This window comes from Equus quagga, chromosome 6 (genome assembly GCF_021613505.1).
Source record: "Equus quagga isolate Etosha38 chromosome 6, UCLA_HA_Equagga_1.0, whole genome shotgun sequence".
Classification (NCBI taxonomy): Eukaryota; Metazoa; Chordata; class Mammalia; order Perissodactyla; family Equidae; genus Equus; species Equus quagga.
Genome location: NC_060272.1, coordinates 14,040,805 through 14,052,932, shown reverse-complemented (window position 1 = coordinate 14,052,932; position 12,128 = coordinate 14,040,805). Strand labels below are relative to the sequence as shown.

At 42.8% G+C, this 12,128-nt stretch overlaps 1 protein-coding gene across 1 annotated transcript in view; it reads left to right on the top strand.

Annotated features, from left to right (window-relative positions):
- UBAC2 (UBA domain containing 2) overlaps positions 1-12,128 on the top strand; it is a 161,553-nt gene that overhangs the window by 114,801 nt on the left and 34,624 nt on the right. Inside the window, exon 7 of the mRNA XM_046664105.1 lies at positions 3,435-3,680. Coding sequence (XP_046520061.1) covers positions 3,435-3,680 — 246 coding nt within the window. The remainder of the gene's footprint in view (positions 1-3,434; positions 3,681-12,128) is intronic.

Below are 12,128 nucleotides of genomic sequence, written 5' to 3'. Positions count from 1 at the left end.
GCAAAATGTGCATGAACTATAAATGTCATGAAGCTGAACCAATCACTGTAAAGTGAACACACCCCTAAAAGCCCACGCAGATCAGAGCATTGCCAGCCCTAGAACCCCTCGGCCCCCCCCATCCCGTGACTGCTCTCTTGGGATCTCTGATCATCACCTTCATGCTTTGCTTTACAATTTTTTCACTTGATTTGTAATTCAGAATGATCCATTTACAAAAGTGGAATCATAATATATGCAATCTTCTGTGTCTGGCTTCTTTTTCCCAACATTTTGTTTTTAAAGTTTAAACCTTAAACATTTTATATGAATTTTAGGATTAACGTTTAAGTTCCAACAAAAACCCTAAGATTTTATTTTGAATTATTTTGAATTTATATATTAATTTGGTGAAAATTGGTATCTTAACTATTTTGTATCTTCCCGTTCATGCATGTGATATCTTTATTTGTTTCTAGGTTTTTAAAAATTTTCCTTTATTATAGTTTTTTAGTTTTCTCTATAAAGGCCTTACATATTTTTTATTCAGTTTATTCCTAAGTATCTCATAGTTTTTGTTGTTGTTATCTGCTGATAGTTAATTGTTTTTCCTTTCTAGGCAGTCTGCATTTATCTCTGGTTACTCTTAAGGATTTCTTTCTTTGTTTCACTGCAATAGATCTAGAGATAAATTTCATTTTATTATCCTTCTTGGGACTCTTGCATTTTCAACCTGAGGATTTATATTCTTTATTAATTCTGGAAAACTCTCAGCCATTATCTCTTGAAATATTGTCTCCCTCTCCCCATATTCTCTCTGTTGTCTTCTCCTGGAAGCTCTGTGAGACATATACTGGAGCGCCTCCCTGTCTGAATGGAATCCGCCTGTGTAGAGCCCCAGGCCTCCCCTCTGGGCCTGTTCTACCCCCTTCAGAGCCTCTTTGAGCCATGCCATGCAGAGATTTTTACCTTCTCACTGTAGAGAAGAGGAGAGGAGATGTGGGTCATGCTGGGTGCAGGAAGGAATTCAGGTTGCTTCTTACACAGAGTTTAGTAATCCGCCACTTCACTCCTGCTATCCCCAGTACCTGGTGCCTATAGACCCTGAACCTACCTGAGCTCCAGGGGACTCTGCCAGCATTTGGACTTACCCTTCTTCTCATATACTAAGTGATTTCTAATTACTCAATGTATTTCCCAGTTTCTTAGTGTGTTTCAGGATTACAGATGCTTTTGTAGGGAAGGAAAATTTGTTTCTTCTTTTCTATGTTCTTTCGCTGATCTAATAATTAAATAGACATAAGAAAAATGAACAGCAGAAAAATGAATTTAATTTCATATGTACAGGAGCCCCAAAGATATGAGGCTCAAAGAAGTGACCAAAGCAGGCAGGTTTTATACCTTTTAGACAAAGAAACAATAAATTTGTGAAGAATTGGAAAGACAAGAAGGTCAGGCTTAGGGTAGTAAGTTAGTGAGGAAGTAACAAGACTTGTTTATGCAGCCTTCTGGCCTTGAATTCTCTCTCTGGCAGTAAGAATGCCTTTTACCCTCCTCGTACGAGGAGGATACCTTCACATGGGCAATTTATTTCCTGCTTTCAGGAGAACTAAGGAGGGTCAGAGTGTCCCTCTTGTACCAGCTGTTTCTCAAGTAACTTTAATTTAAAATAACCATTATGCCAAAGTGGCATATTTTGGTGTGGCATATTCTGCTTCTCTTCACTTTCTAGTTTCACTGAATGTGGAGTTTATTTCTGTTTTCGTTTTCTTTGTTGTTTTGCACCATTTTTAAGAGAAGCGGTATGGAAAGTATTTAAAACCAAAAGTCTTCCACCATTCACTCTTCAGCCTGCTGTAGTCTGTCTTTGCTCCTACTGCTGCGCCGAAACTGTTCCTATAAGGTCATCAAAGGCATCCATTTTGCCAAATCCAATGGTTGTTTTCCTTTCTCTATATTACTTGAACTCTGAGCTGCATTAGACATAGCTGACCATTCCCATCTTTAAAACACTGTTCTCTTAGCTTCAGTTTTCCTTCTGTTCACTGGCAGCCCCTTCTCAGATTTCTTTACTGACTTTTCCTACTCTGTCCATCCACAAAATATTGGTGTACCCCTGGGTTCAATCCTAAGTCCTCTTTTCACTTCTATCATATGTCCCCAACCCCCATATTGTCTCATCTAGTCCCATTGTTTTAAACACCATCTAATCCAGTGACTCCAAAATCTTTATCTCTGCTAACTTTTCCCTTGAGTTCCAGATTTGTATATCCAACTACTCACTTGATAGCTCAACTTAAGATTTCTCATAGATGCTCCCAAACTCATTCCTGCATTGCATTTGCTGTTTTCCCTGCCTGAAATGCTCTTCCTCCAATTCTTCAAATCTCTGGCACCCCATCATCCTTAATATCTTCACTCGTGTCACTTCCTCCAAAGCTTCCCTGACCATCCAACCTAAAGAAAGTCCCTGCTCCAAGTCAGTTTGTTTTGTTTTCTTCATAGAACTTGTCGAGAATTGTTCTGCATGTTTACGTGTTTATTCTCTGTTATTCCTATTGACCTGTTACCTCTGTGAGATAGGACCTGTTTATGTTGTCTTGGCTATATTCCAAGTGCCTGGTCTATAGCAGGTGCTCAATAAATTCTTGCCTAATTAATTAATTTGAATGTTATTAATAGAATGTTAAAGTCTACTCTTCTCCTGTTAGACAGAAAGTTTTCAAATATGCTCTAATTTGGTATGAATAATTTCTTACTCTAAGAATCAAATTCACAAAATTAAAGATTTTTTTACAAAAGAATAGCCATACTTATTTTTACCTAGAAGACCACAGAGAGTCTTTAGACTTCTCTTACCATATAAATTACCTTAAAGATGAAAAATAGGCTTGTTTATAAACAGAATTGTTAATTGCTAACTGTTGGCCAGGATTTAAAAACCTAGAAAAATCAATACTTGAAAAATGTATTAAAACACTATGTAAATTCTAGATTGTTTTTATTTTCTGGCAAATTTATTATATGGCTAGATTACATCATTGAACATCAAAGTTGTTTTCTGCCACTCTCTGTCTCCAGTGGCCATCTGCCAATAAGAGTAACCACAGAGTTAGTGTGAAAGTGTTTTGATGATCAGATATTTTATGGCTTTTCTAAAATGAAAGCATTGTTTTTTAAATATTTTACCAGTACTTTCAGTGTTAAGTAGTTAGGATTTTGCTATCTCTTCTAACTTAATAAAAACAAATTTGTTTAATGAGTAAATTAAGTTTTTTGTTGATTTGTACTGCTTAGTATTCTGCAACTTGGTAGGAGTTTTCATTATCACCCAGCACTGCTAGAATGAAGAAAAATACCATCAGAAGTATTTTTTGGTTATTGATTTCTATGGAAAATATGTTCTTTAAACTTTTATTACATTTAAACAATCCAGTTGGACTTTTTTCTTTTAGGTTTCTGGTATCTGCTACAACAGCAACGTGTTACGAGTTCATCAGGTGCTCTGCATCCCCAGCTGGATGGCAAAGTTCTTTTCTTGGACACTTGAGCCCATCTTCGCATCTTCAGAACCGGCCACCGAAGCCAGAATTGGGATGGGGGCCACAGTAGACATTCAGAGACAGCAAAGAATGGAGCTGCTTGATCGGCAGCTGATGCTCTCTCAGTTTGCACAAGCGAGGCGACAAAGACAGCAGCAGGTAAATAATAATAATAATTAAAAACTCAAAAATACTGAGTGGCCTGAGTAAACTTTTCCTCTGTGGCTGTATGTGTGGTAGAGACTACATTTTATTCCTGTGCATTGCAATGTGGATATTTTGATATGTTTCCAAATAGAGTGTAGGTCTCTGATAGTGGCTTTTCATTTTTTTTTAAAGGTAAAAAAATAAATTGTAGCTGAAAGACTGGTCAAACTGGACATTCTTGTCCCGCTTCTATTAGATAAACATTATTTCTTAGAGAAACACCAACCTAGTTAGCAAGACGTGATATTTATCTGTTTTTATAATCTTGTAAAAGCCGCAGTGTCTTCCTGTTAAAATGCTTATTATCATGTGCTCTGGAGTGAAGAGCAAGTGTAAAACTTCTTGATTTTCCTTGGTTGAAATGGAGAGAATACGAAGGTAAGAAAATTTTCAAGGGAGCAACCAATGAGTAAATCAAACAAATGTTGTGTTTTCCTAGCCTTGTCATTAATCATCAGGAAATATTGAGCATTTATGTACAAAAACTGCTGTATCCAAACACACTTGTCTTTCAAGGGTTACAGTATGTCAGGCTAAAACCTCATACCTGATCTCTCTTTGTCGCTTCTGTGATCCAGCACACTGAGCTGTTCATTTCTTGTCTCCATCTTCTTTACCCTCTGGGGTATGAGAGACTGCTGTTGTCTCTTGCCGTCTCCCTGTCTCCTGTGTGCATTGGGTGGGAGAAGTAGGTCTACAGGCCTCACAGTGGTCTGGAGAAGTGAAATCAGATGTGACATCCTAGTGTCCCATTGGAGATGTGCGTCCCAGAGTTTATATCTGGGGTGGGAAGAAGGGGGGCCTTTATCAATGGGCTAAGTCTACAGGTGAAAGAGAGACACAAAGGTTGTTCCCTTCAGATGTATTTGAATTTGAGGTGACTCTGGAACATACAGTAAAGATACCATACCCATGATGTAGTTAAATATGGAGGACAGACATCTCTCTTAGAGAGGTCAAAGCTGGAAGTGTAGATCACAGAGTCACCTTTGTAGGGTTGAGAGATAAAAGCAAAGTGCTAGATGAGTTCTATAAGAGAATTACATCCAAGATGAACGTAGGGTGTAGACTAAGCCTTGTATTTAGCAGGAGGAGGAGGTAGATCCTTCAAGGAAACAGAGGGAAGAATGAAAATCATGAGAACACAGAGTGATCAGTATCCGAAAAACTGAGTAGTGGTGAGTGTAAATATTTTCAGGTAGGATGGACAGAGCTATAAAGGAGAGAAAGAAGGGCTCCTGGCTTAGATAATAGGATAGACAGCACCATTTCCACCAACATCAGAAGAGCAGATTTGAGGGAAATACATTGACTAAAATACCTTTGGGAGACCTGAGAGGAGATTCCCCATTACATAAGTATGGATCTTTTGCTTATAAGCAAGCCAGAAAAGTTGTATTTCTCAGCTTGGTATCCCCAGGCAGATTTTTATGTATGAAGTTTATCAGAGAATGCTGTCAGGATCCGCATCTTGGGGGAGTGGTGATGAAGGACAGAGGGAGACTTTGAACAACAATTACAAAGAAGGCCTGAGCTAATCTTACAGAGAGCTGTGGCGTTGGCAGAGCCCTTCCACGTTGTCCCAGATTCAGACAAGGAGCTGAACTGTAAACCTCCGCCAACAAGTCATTGGTGCAGATTGCAGGTCTTAGGCCAACTGGCTCTCCACAGATGCACCCCATCACTGAGGGAGTGTCCCTTTAGAACTGTCAGGTACCAACACCCCAGCAGTGGGAAGATTGAGAGCTTCAGTCCTTAGGGAGGTGGGGGATCTGGGCAGCAGACCACAGCATCTAACCCTCACACCGCTTGGATCTTCTTGTTTTACCTAAGTTCTTGGAGCACCTCCTCCAAGATTCCAGTGGCACTCTTCCTGGGAGCAACATTGACAAGGAAGGTTAGCAGGACAACCTACATCCCCTTCTGCTGAAGCTGGTCTCAAGGGCATACTGATCATTGTCTCCCTTCTCTAGTGTCCATTCAAGAGTCCCCTCACCTTGGCTGAAAGGCTTACTTAGTGAAGTGACACATACCCTCATCCCTGTGGGGTCTGAGTCCCTGGTCACTAGGCCCTTCTCAGGCTGTGTATGCTGCATTTGTCCATTTACTGTAAAAATTGGGCAAGGGAGTACGAGGCAATGCCCAGGTGATCACCTGGGTGCTACACATATGCTCCCCCTTGTGCCTATAGCCATACCTTTTCCTGATGATCAGGTTAAGTATTCCTGCCAGCATAATGACTCCTTTCCTTGCCTGCTGGTCTTCTGGCACAAGACCCCAAAATGACTGGGCAACTGCTGTAACTTAAAAAGTAATGGCATTCTTGCTTTGTCCCCAGATGGAAGTTTTCCCCTCCTGTGAGACAAGTTCTGTAAACCCATGGAATCTAGAGTTTCAGGAGCAGGAACCCTAGATTCCACAAATGGGGGAAATTATTTTTCTCAGTGTTCTGGAGGCTAGAGGTCCAAGCTCAAGGTCCTAGCAGGGTTGGTTTCTGGTGAGGGCTCTCCTTGGCTTTCAGACAACCACCTTCTTGTTCTGTCCTCACATGGCCTTTTCAGGTGTGTGCTCCTGGTATCTGTTATAAGGACACCAATCCTATTGGATTAGGGCCCCACCCTTATGACCTCATTTAACCTTAATTACCTCTTTGAAGGCCTTATCACCAAGTAAAGTCACATTAAGGGTTAGGGACTTCAACCTATGAATTTTGCAGGGACACATTTCGGTCCATAACTTGCCCCTTCCAGAGTGAAAAGGGCCCAGTATAGTTTACCTGGCACTAAGTGACTGTTGGTTCTCCTTGAGGGATGGTGGTCTGTCAGGTTCAGCATTGGTTTCTGTTGCTGTTGGTAGCGAGGTCCGCCTTAGAGAGTGGAGTCCATGCATAGTCCCGTCCCTGCCACCCTGGCTACCCTGTTCATGTGCCAATATGGGAGTGGCCAGCGGTAGGGGCTGACTGATGTCAATTGGCTGAGTCATTTTGTCTCCCTGTTCTGTGGTGGTTATCCATGGTAGACATTAACCAGCAAAACATAGATGTCACACCTCATGCCTATTCCTTTAGCTATATCCACATGCCTCTTCCTCAGGTCTCCTTGTCCCCTACCTTCCAGTACTCTGACCAACCAACCGAGTCATTTACTGTGTCCAGTGAATCCATATGTTATTACCTCAAGCTACTTCTCTTTTCACACAAAGTGGATACATAACTGCACTGCCCAGGCTCTGCCCATTGGGAGGATTTCCCCTCATCACTGTTTTTCAAGGTCACCCCTGAGTGGAGCTGTAGTGCAGCCACAGCCCATTTTCAGCTTTCACTTATGTACCGAGCCGACCCATCTGTGAACCAAATTTGGCCATTTTCCTCCTCTGTCTATTGGTTTAAGGGACTCGCCCTCATGTGACAGGAAGTGTGAATGAGGGAAGAGGTTTTGGTGTAACAGAGGTGATTAACATGGTGGTCTGGCATACCTGCTTCTGCAGCTCACCTGTGCTGTCCAGCCATGCTCATGCTGATCTTAGATACGCCACTTCCATCTGATGGTGGGTTTCTTTGGGCCCATGTGACCTTAATACTTGGTAGGTCTCACTTTATACCCATGGTCAGACACTTCCTGTTCTCCAGGGTCCAGCAGCAGTCTCTTGAAAGTATGTAGTTTTCTGTCATATATGCAGGCCCTTACTCCAGTACCCTAGGGATCCATACTGTAGTTGTCCCTTGTGGCTTGCTGTAAACTCCATACAGTGTCTTTCCCCACCACAAGTACTTTGAATACCGTAGGCTCTGCCAGGTTGCACAGCCTAAGTGGCAATGACTAACACAGACCAAAATCCCTGCCCTCCTGGAGACTATATTCCAGCCAGGCAGCTCTGAAGTGATAGCCTTTGATCTGAGGCTCTACCCACTGCTTGGCAGGCTCCTTCACTGTCTGAGCTTGGTCTTGCCCCCAGTAGGTGTAAGGTTCAGAATCCCAAGCCCTGGACTCTTTCCAGGGCCTTTACGTTGAATGATTTGCTGGAGAGTAAAGAGCATACTATTTTTGTCCTAGGCTTACTCAGTTCCCTCCTCATTTATTCCTAGCATCAGCCTTGAGAGATAAAGCTATTTCCTCCGTTTCCCCTGGGACTTGGGGGTGCTGGCCTACCCAAGGACACACAGCTGCCAATGGGGGTACAGGATTGGGACCCAGGTGTGTCTGACTCCAAGGCCTCTGCTCAATCCTTCATCAAACTGCCTCCCATTAAGGAGAGCTCCTTGTGATTTTTTTTTTCTTTCTTTTTTGCTTTGGCTAGCAGGAAACTCAGTGCCATGTTTAATGTTCAATCAAATTAATTGTTTAACCCAAAGTTAGAACTTTTGCTTTCACCTTCTATATGTTTTTAAAATATCTTTTCGTTTTAATGTCCTTGTATCTTTTATTGTAGGCAACCTCAAATTGTTATTGCACTTAAAATAAATCTGTTTGTTTAAAAACTATTGGTTTTCAGATGTTCTTCATAGAACCCAGAGTTTATTTGGTCAGAAAGTCATTCAGTTACTAATTGCTATACATTAGATTGCTCTGTCTGCAGTTTTTAATTTCAAGCATTCCAAAATAGCGCTAAAGTCTTGTTTCAGTGTATTCCTTTATATTTCTTTTGCCTGCTATTGTCATATTTCATCTCGCCACCTGGTAGCTGCTTAGTGCTCACTGCGGTCCTCGCTTGGCTCTGGGGTCACAGTCAGTCAGTCAGTCATTACTTGAGACTCCCTCTGACCAAGACTGGTGGGTACTCCGGGTGTAAAAGAAGTGAAGAACGTGCCCTTTCCCTTAATGAGTCTGTGATCAACTTCAGGGAACTTGGGCAGATATGCTTGAATTAGATAAGCATCCATGAACAATGAAATATTGACTAGAGTACCCCGGGCAGTAAGAGATGGAGAAGAGCGCCGTGAGTGTGGACTAATAATGTGAAAGGAGCGTTCAAGCACTAGAAGGATGGGCAGGATTTGGGTGGGAAGAGAGGATGAGGCAGATTATCCCAGAGGAGAGGACCAGCAAGAGTGAGGGGGCATGGAGATGATAAAGAGGCCCTGGAGAGGAAAGACCTCAAGGAGACCTGTTTGACTGGAGCATGGTAGGATCTGTCATGAGAAATGGGAAATACTACAGCAACTGTAACAGAGAGAGGCACTTTTAGTCCTGACAGCAGATTTGGGTTTTGACATTGGAGTCTATAAAGAGTGATTTAGTCAGTAATAAAAGTAGGACAATTATCTCAGAAAAATTTGTTTTATTGCAGTGTGTAAGATTGGGGGGAGAAAGGAGAGACTGCAGAGGAAGAAACAGATTTCTAAAATCCATCTCTCAGCTGTGTGAATGCCTTGGCTTGGATGATGGCAGTCTGTTTATTAGCTCTTCTGCTCACTCCTTAACTCTGTTGTTTCCTGAGGTCCAGTCTGCTGAGCTGCTTGCCCTAGACATTCCCAGCAGGGGACCCACCTAGCCCATCGCTGTCACCACTCTGTTAAGCCCATGACTCCCAGATTTAGATCTACAAGCTAGACATCCCTCTCTCCTGGGCTCCAGACCTAAATAGCCTGCTGCCATCTGGACATCTCCACTTGACTGTTCCACAGGCACTTGAAATTTACCATTTCTTTGCCAAATTTTCTTCTCCTTCTCACTCCTTACCCTAAAGAAAGCGCTGTCATCTACCCAAAGCCCACACCAGAGCATCTTGGCTTCGCCGCAGACTTTCCCCTCTTCTGCATCCATTTCCCTCTTCTCCCTCGCCTCCAGTGCAGTCTCCTGGAGTCTACCTTCCTAGTCGTTCCCTCTCTCTTCATCCCACTGCCTTAGTTCAGGCCACCATCATCACTTACCTGGATTTCTACAGTAGCCTCTTACCTAATCACTTGTCATGACTGCCTCCCTCTCCACATCCCACCCCACAATTCAGCCCCAGTGAGATCTCTGTGAAAACACAAATCCGATTGTTTCACTTCTACTAAAACCCTTCAGAACCTATGTGTAGCTTTCAAGGTAGTTAAAACTCGTTACACAAGGCCCTTTCCTGCTTTTTAGCCACATCTTTTCCTCCGGCCCCATGTGCAGCCCTTAGGCTAACCATGCTGAACTATTTACATTTATCATAGCCCTGTTGTTTCTCACTTCTTGCCCTCACATCTGCCCTTTTCTCTGCCCAAAACAAACTTCCCCTGTACCAACTTCCCCACCACGCCCCACCCCACCCCCACACACAATTTTTGCTCGCCTAACTCCTGTTCATTCTTCAGTATTTGTTTCAAATATCACCTCCTCGGGGAGGCCTTCTCCAGCCCCCTGGTTGGATCTGATCCTCTCTCTGGTCCTAGGGCGCCTGGAGGTCTCTTTCTGGGCACTTAGTACTCCTGCCGCTCACTGTTGATTTCCTTCCCTGTCTCTACCAGCAGTGTGTCTTGGGTGGGTCGAGAGTTTTTTCTTTGTATCTCCAGTATGTGAATAATGCCTGGCACATTAGGAACTCACATATTTGGGGGATTAATGACTAAATACATGTACAGTAAGTATTTACAGAATTACCTAATGTACTGAATTCCAGCTGAATAGTCAGGGCTAGAAAGTATACAGATATCTTCTGAGAGGACAAATGTGAAGCAAACCGTTAAAGATAGCCCAAGACATATTTAGAGAGTGCAGAGAGGAGGAAGAAAAGGAATTCCAGGGGGTCGAGGAGAAAACCAGGAAAGTTCAGTCGCAAGGAAACCTGGAGAGTAGAGTGTTTCAGGAAGAGTGGGAGAGTAGGTGTTCAACAGATTCAGATGCCACCCCCGGCCCCAAAAAAAGCCAAGCAGAGATAATGACTAAGAAAAGACCACTAGAGTCAGCAAGAATTAGTTCCCTCTTCAAAGGAGTTTCAGTGGGAATGCAGCACATTCAGAAGTAATGCATGAATTGGAAGTGGAGGAAGAGCGAGCCTCACTTCTCCTCTGAGCACCTGGCCTCATTCTCGGACGTCACTATGGTAGTCACATCCAGGTTCTTTAAAGTTCTCTATGACGTTAGACTTCTGAAAACATTTTTAACATGCTCTGAAGTGTATACAGAGTCCATAGCTCTAAAGGGCGATGAACAGTGTGACCACTCTGTAGACCTTGTTTCGTTTGGAGCTTGAGACCAGAGCGCTGTCAGGGTCAGTGTACGGTGTCCTTAATTTCATCATCAGGCACAGTGATGTGATCTTTCTGGACACTTGCAAAGTAGTCACTACCCAGAAGCTCTCAGATGATTATCTTACGGACTCCTATTGATGAAAACTAAGTTTACTAATAATAATGCTGCAGTCTCTTACTTGTATTTCTCATCTCCCTCCCTGCCTGTAGTTTTCCCATTCTTTCGTTAATTTATGTGTTCGATACACATTAACTCTACTTACACAGCTCCTTGCTCTCAGATTCACTCGTCTCCCTTTAACAGAGTTGCTGGCTCCATGGTTGGTGACATCTCAGAGTCATTTTGTTACTTGCAGCTGTGGACATTTTTCCACTGCTGGGGCCATTACGTAGCTTTTCACGGGTTTGTGTTTTATTCATTCATCAAATAGTATATGAGCTCTTGAAGGACGGGAGCTGATGTTTTACTGATTTATGTCTCTCTGGTTCTGCTGCAGTGTGCAGCCTTGAGAGAGTAAATGACACTGCCCTGGCCTTCAAGAAATCCACTAGAGGAAGATAGATGAGTCAATACTAAGTGCTAGGTTTCTATTGGAGTTTGTATGCAGCAAAAAGAGAGTCCAAGTTCTCCATGAGGGATTCAGCAAAGCCCCATGTGGTTGAGGAGAATCTTGAAGAGGCCAACATTCAGGTCAGCATTTTAGGCTTACGGACCCTTGTGAGAAAAAGCACAGGGGCTCAACACAGCTTTGGGAACAACAAGGAACTACATCTGCCTGAGCTTGGCGCTTGCTTCCCTAAGGAAAAGGCAGGGAAAGATGAGGCTGGGGAGAAAGCAGAGGCCAGGACATAAGGGGTCTTATGCCACGCTGAGATTTGTTTTTTCTTTTGTCTTGCAAGAAGGTAGTGAGTCCATGAAGCCTTTTAAGCAGGCGAGTAAGTTAGATTTGTCTTTAAGGAAGAATACTTTGGCCATAATATGAATGATCAGTTGAAAACGTGATGCTGGAGGAAGACGACCAGTTGGGAAATGATGAGTATTCTGTGTTTTCACGATATTCATGGTGGTGAGGTAGAGCTTGCTCCCTGAATGATAGTAAATGGCCACAGTCAAGCTTTGCGGAGACTCTGCACATTCAAAACTCCAGAGCAGTCATGGAAATTTCCTATAATAATGAACATTTGAACAGTGGGGTTGCTACATGAGTCTCTGCAGCTTCTCAGCACGTTTCCCTCTTTTT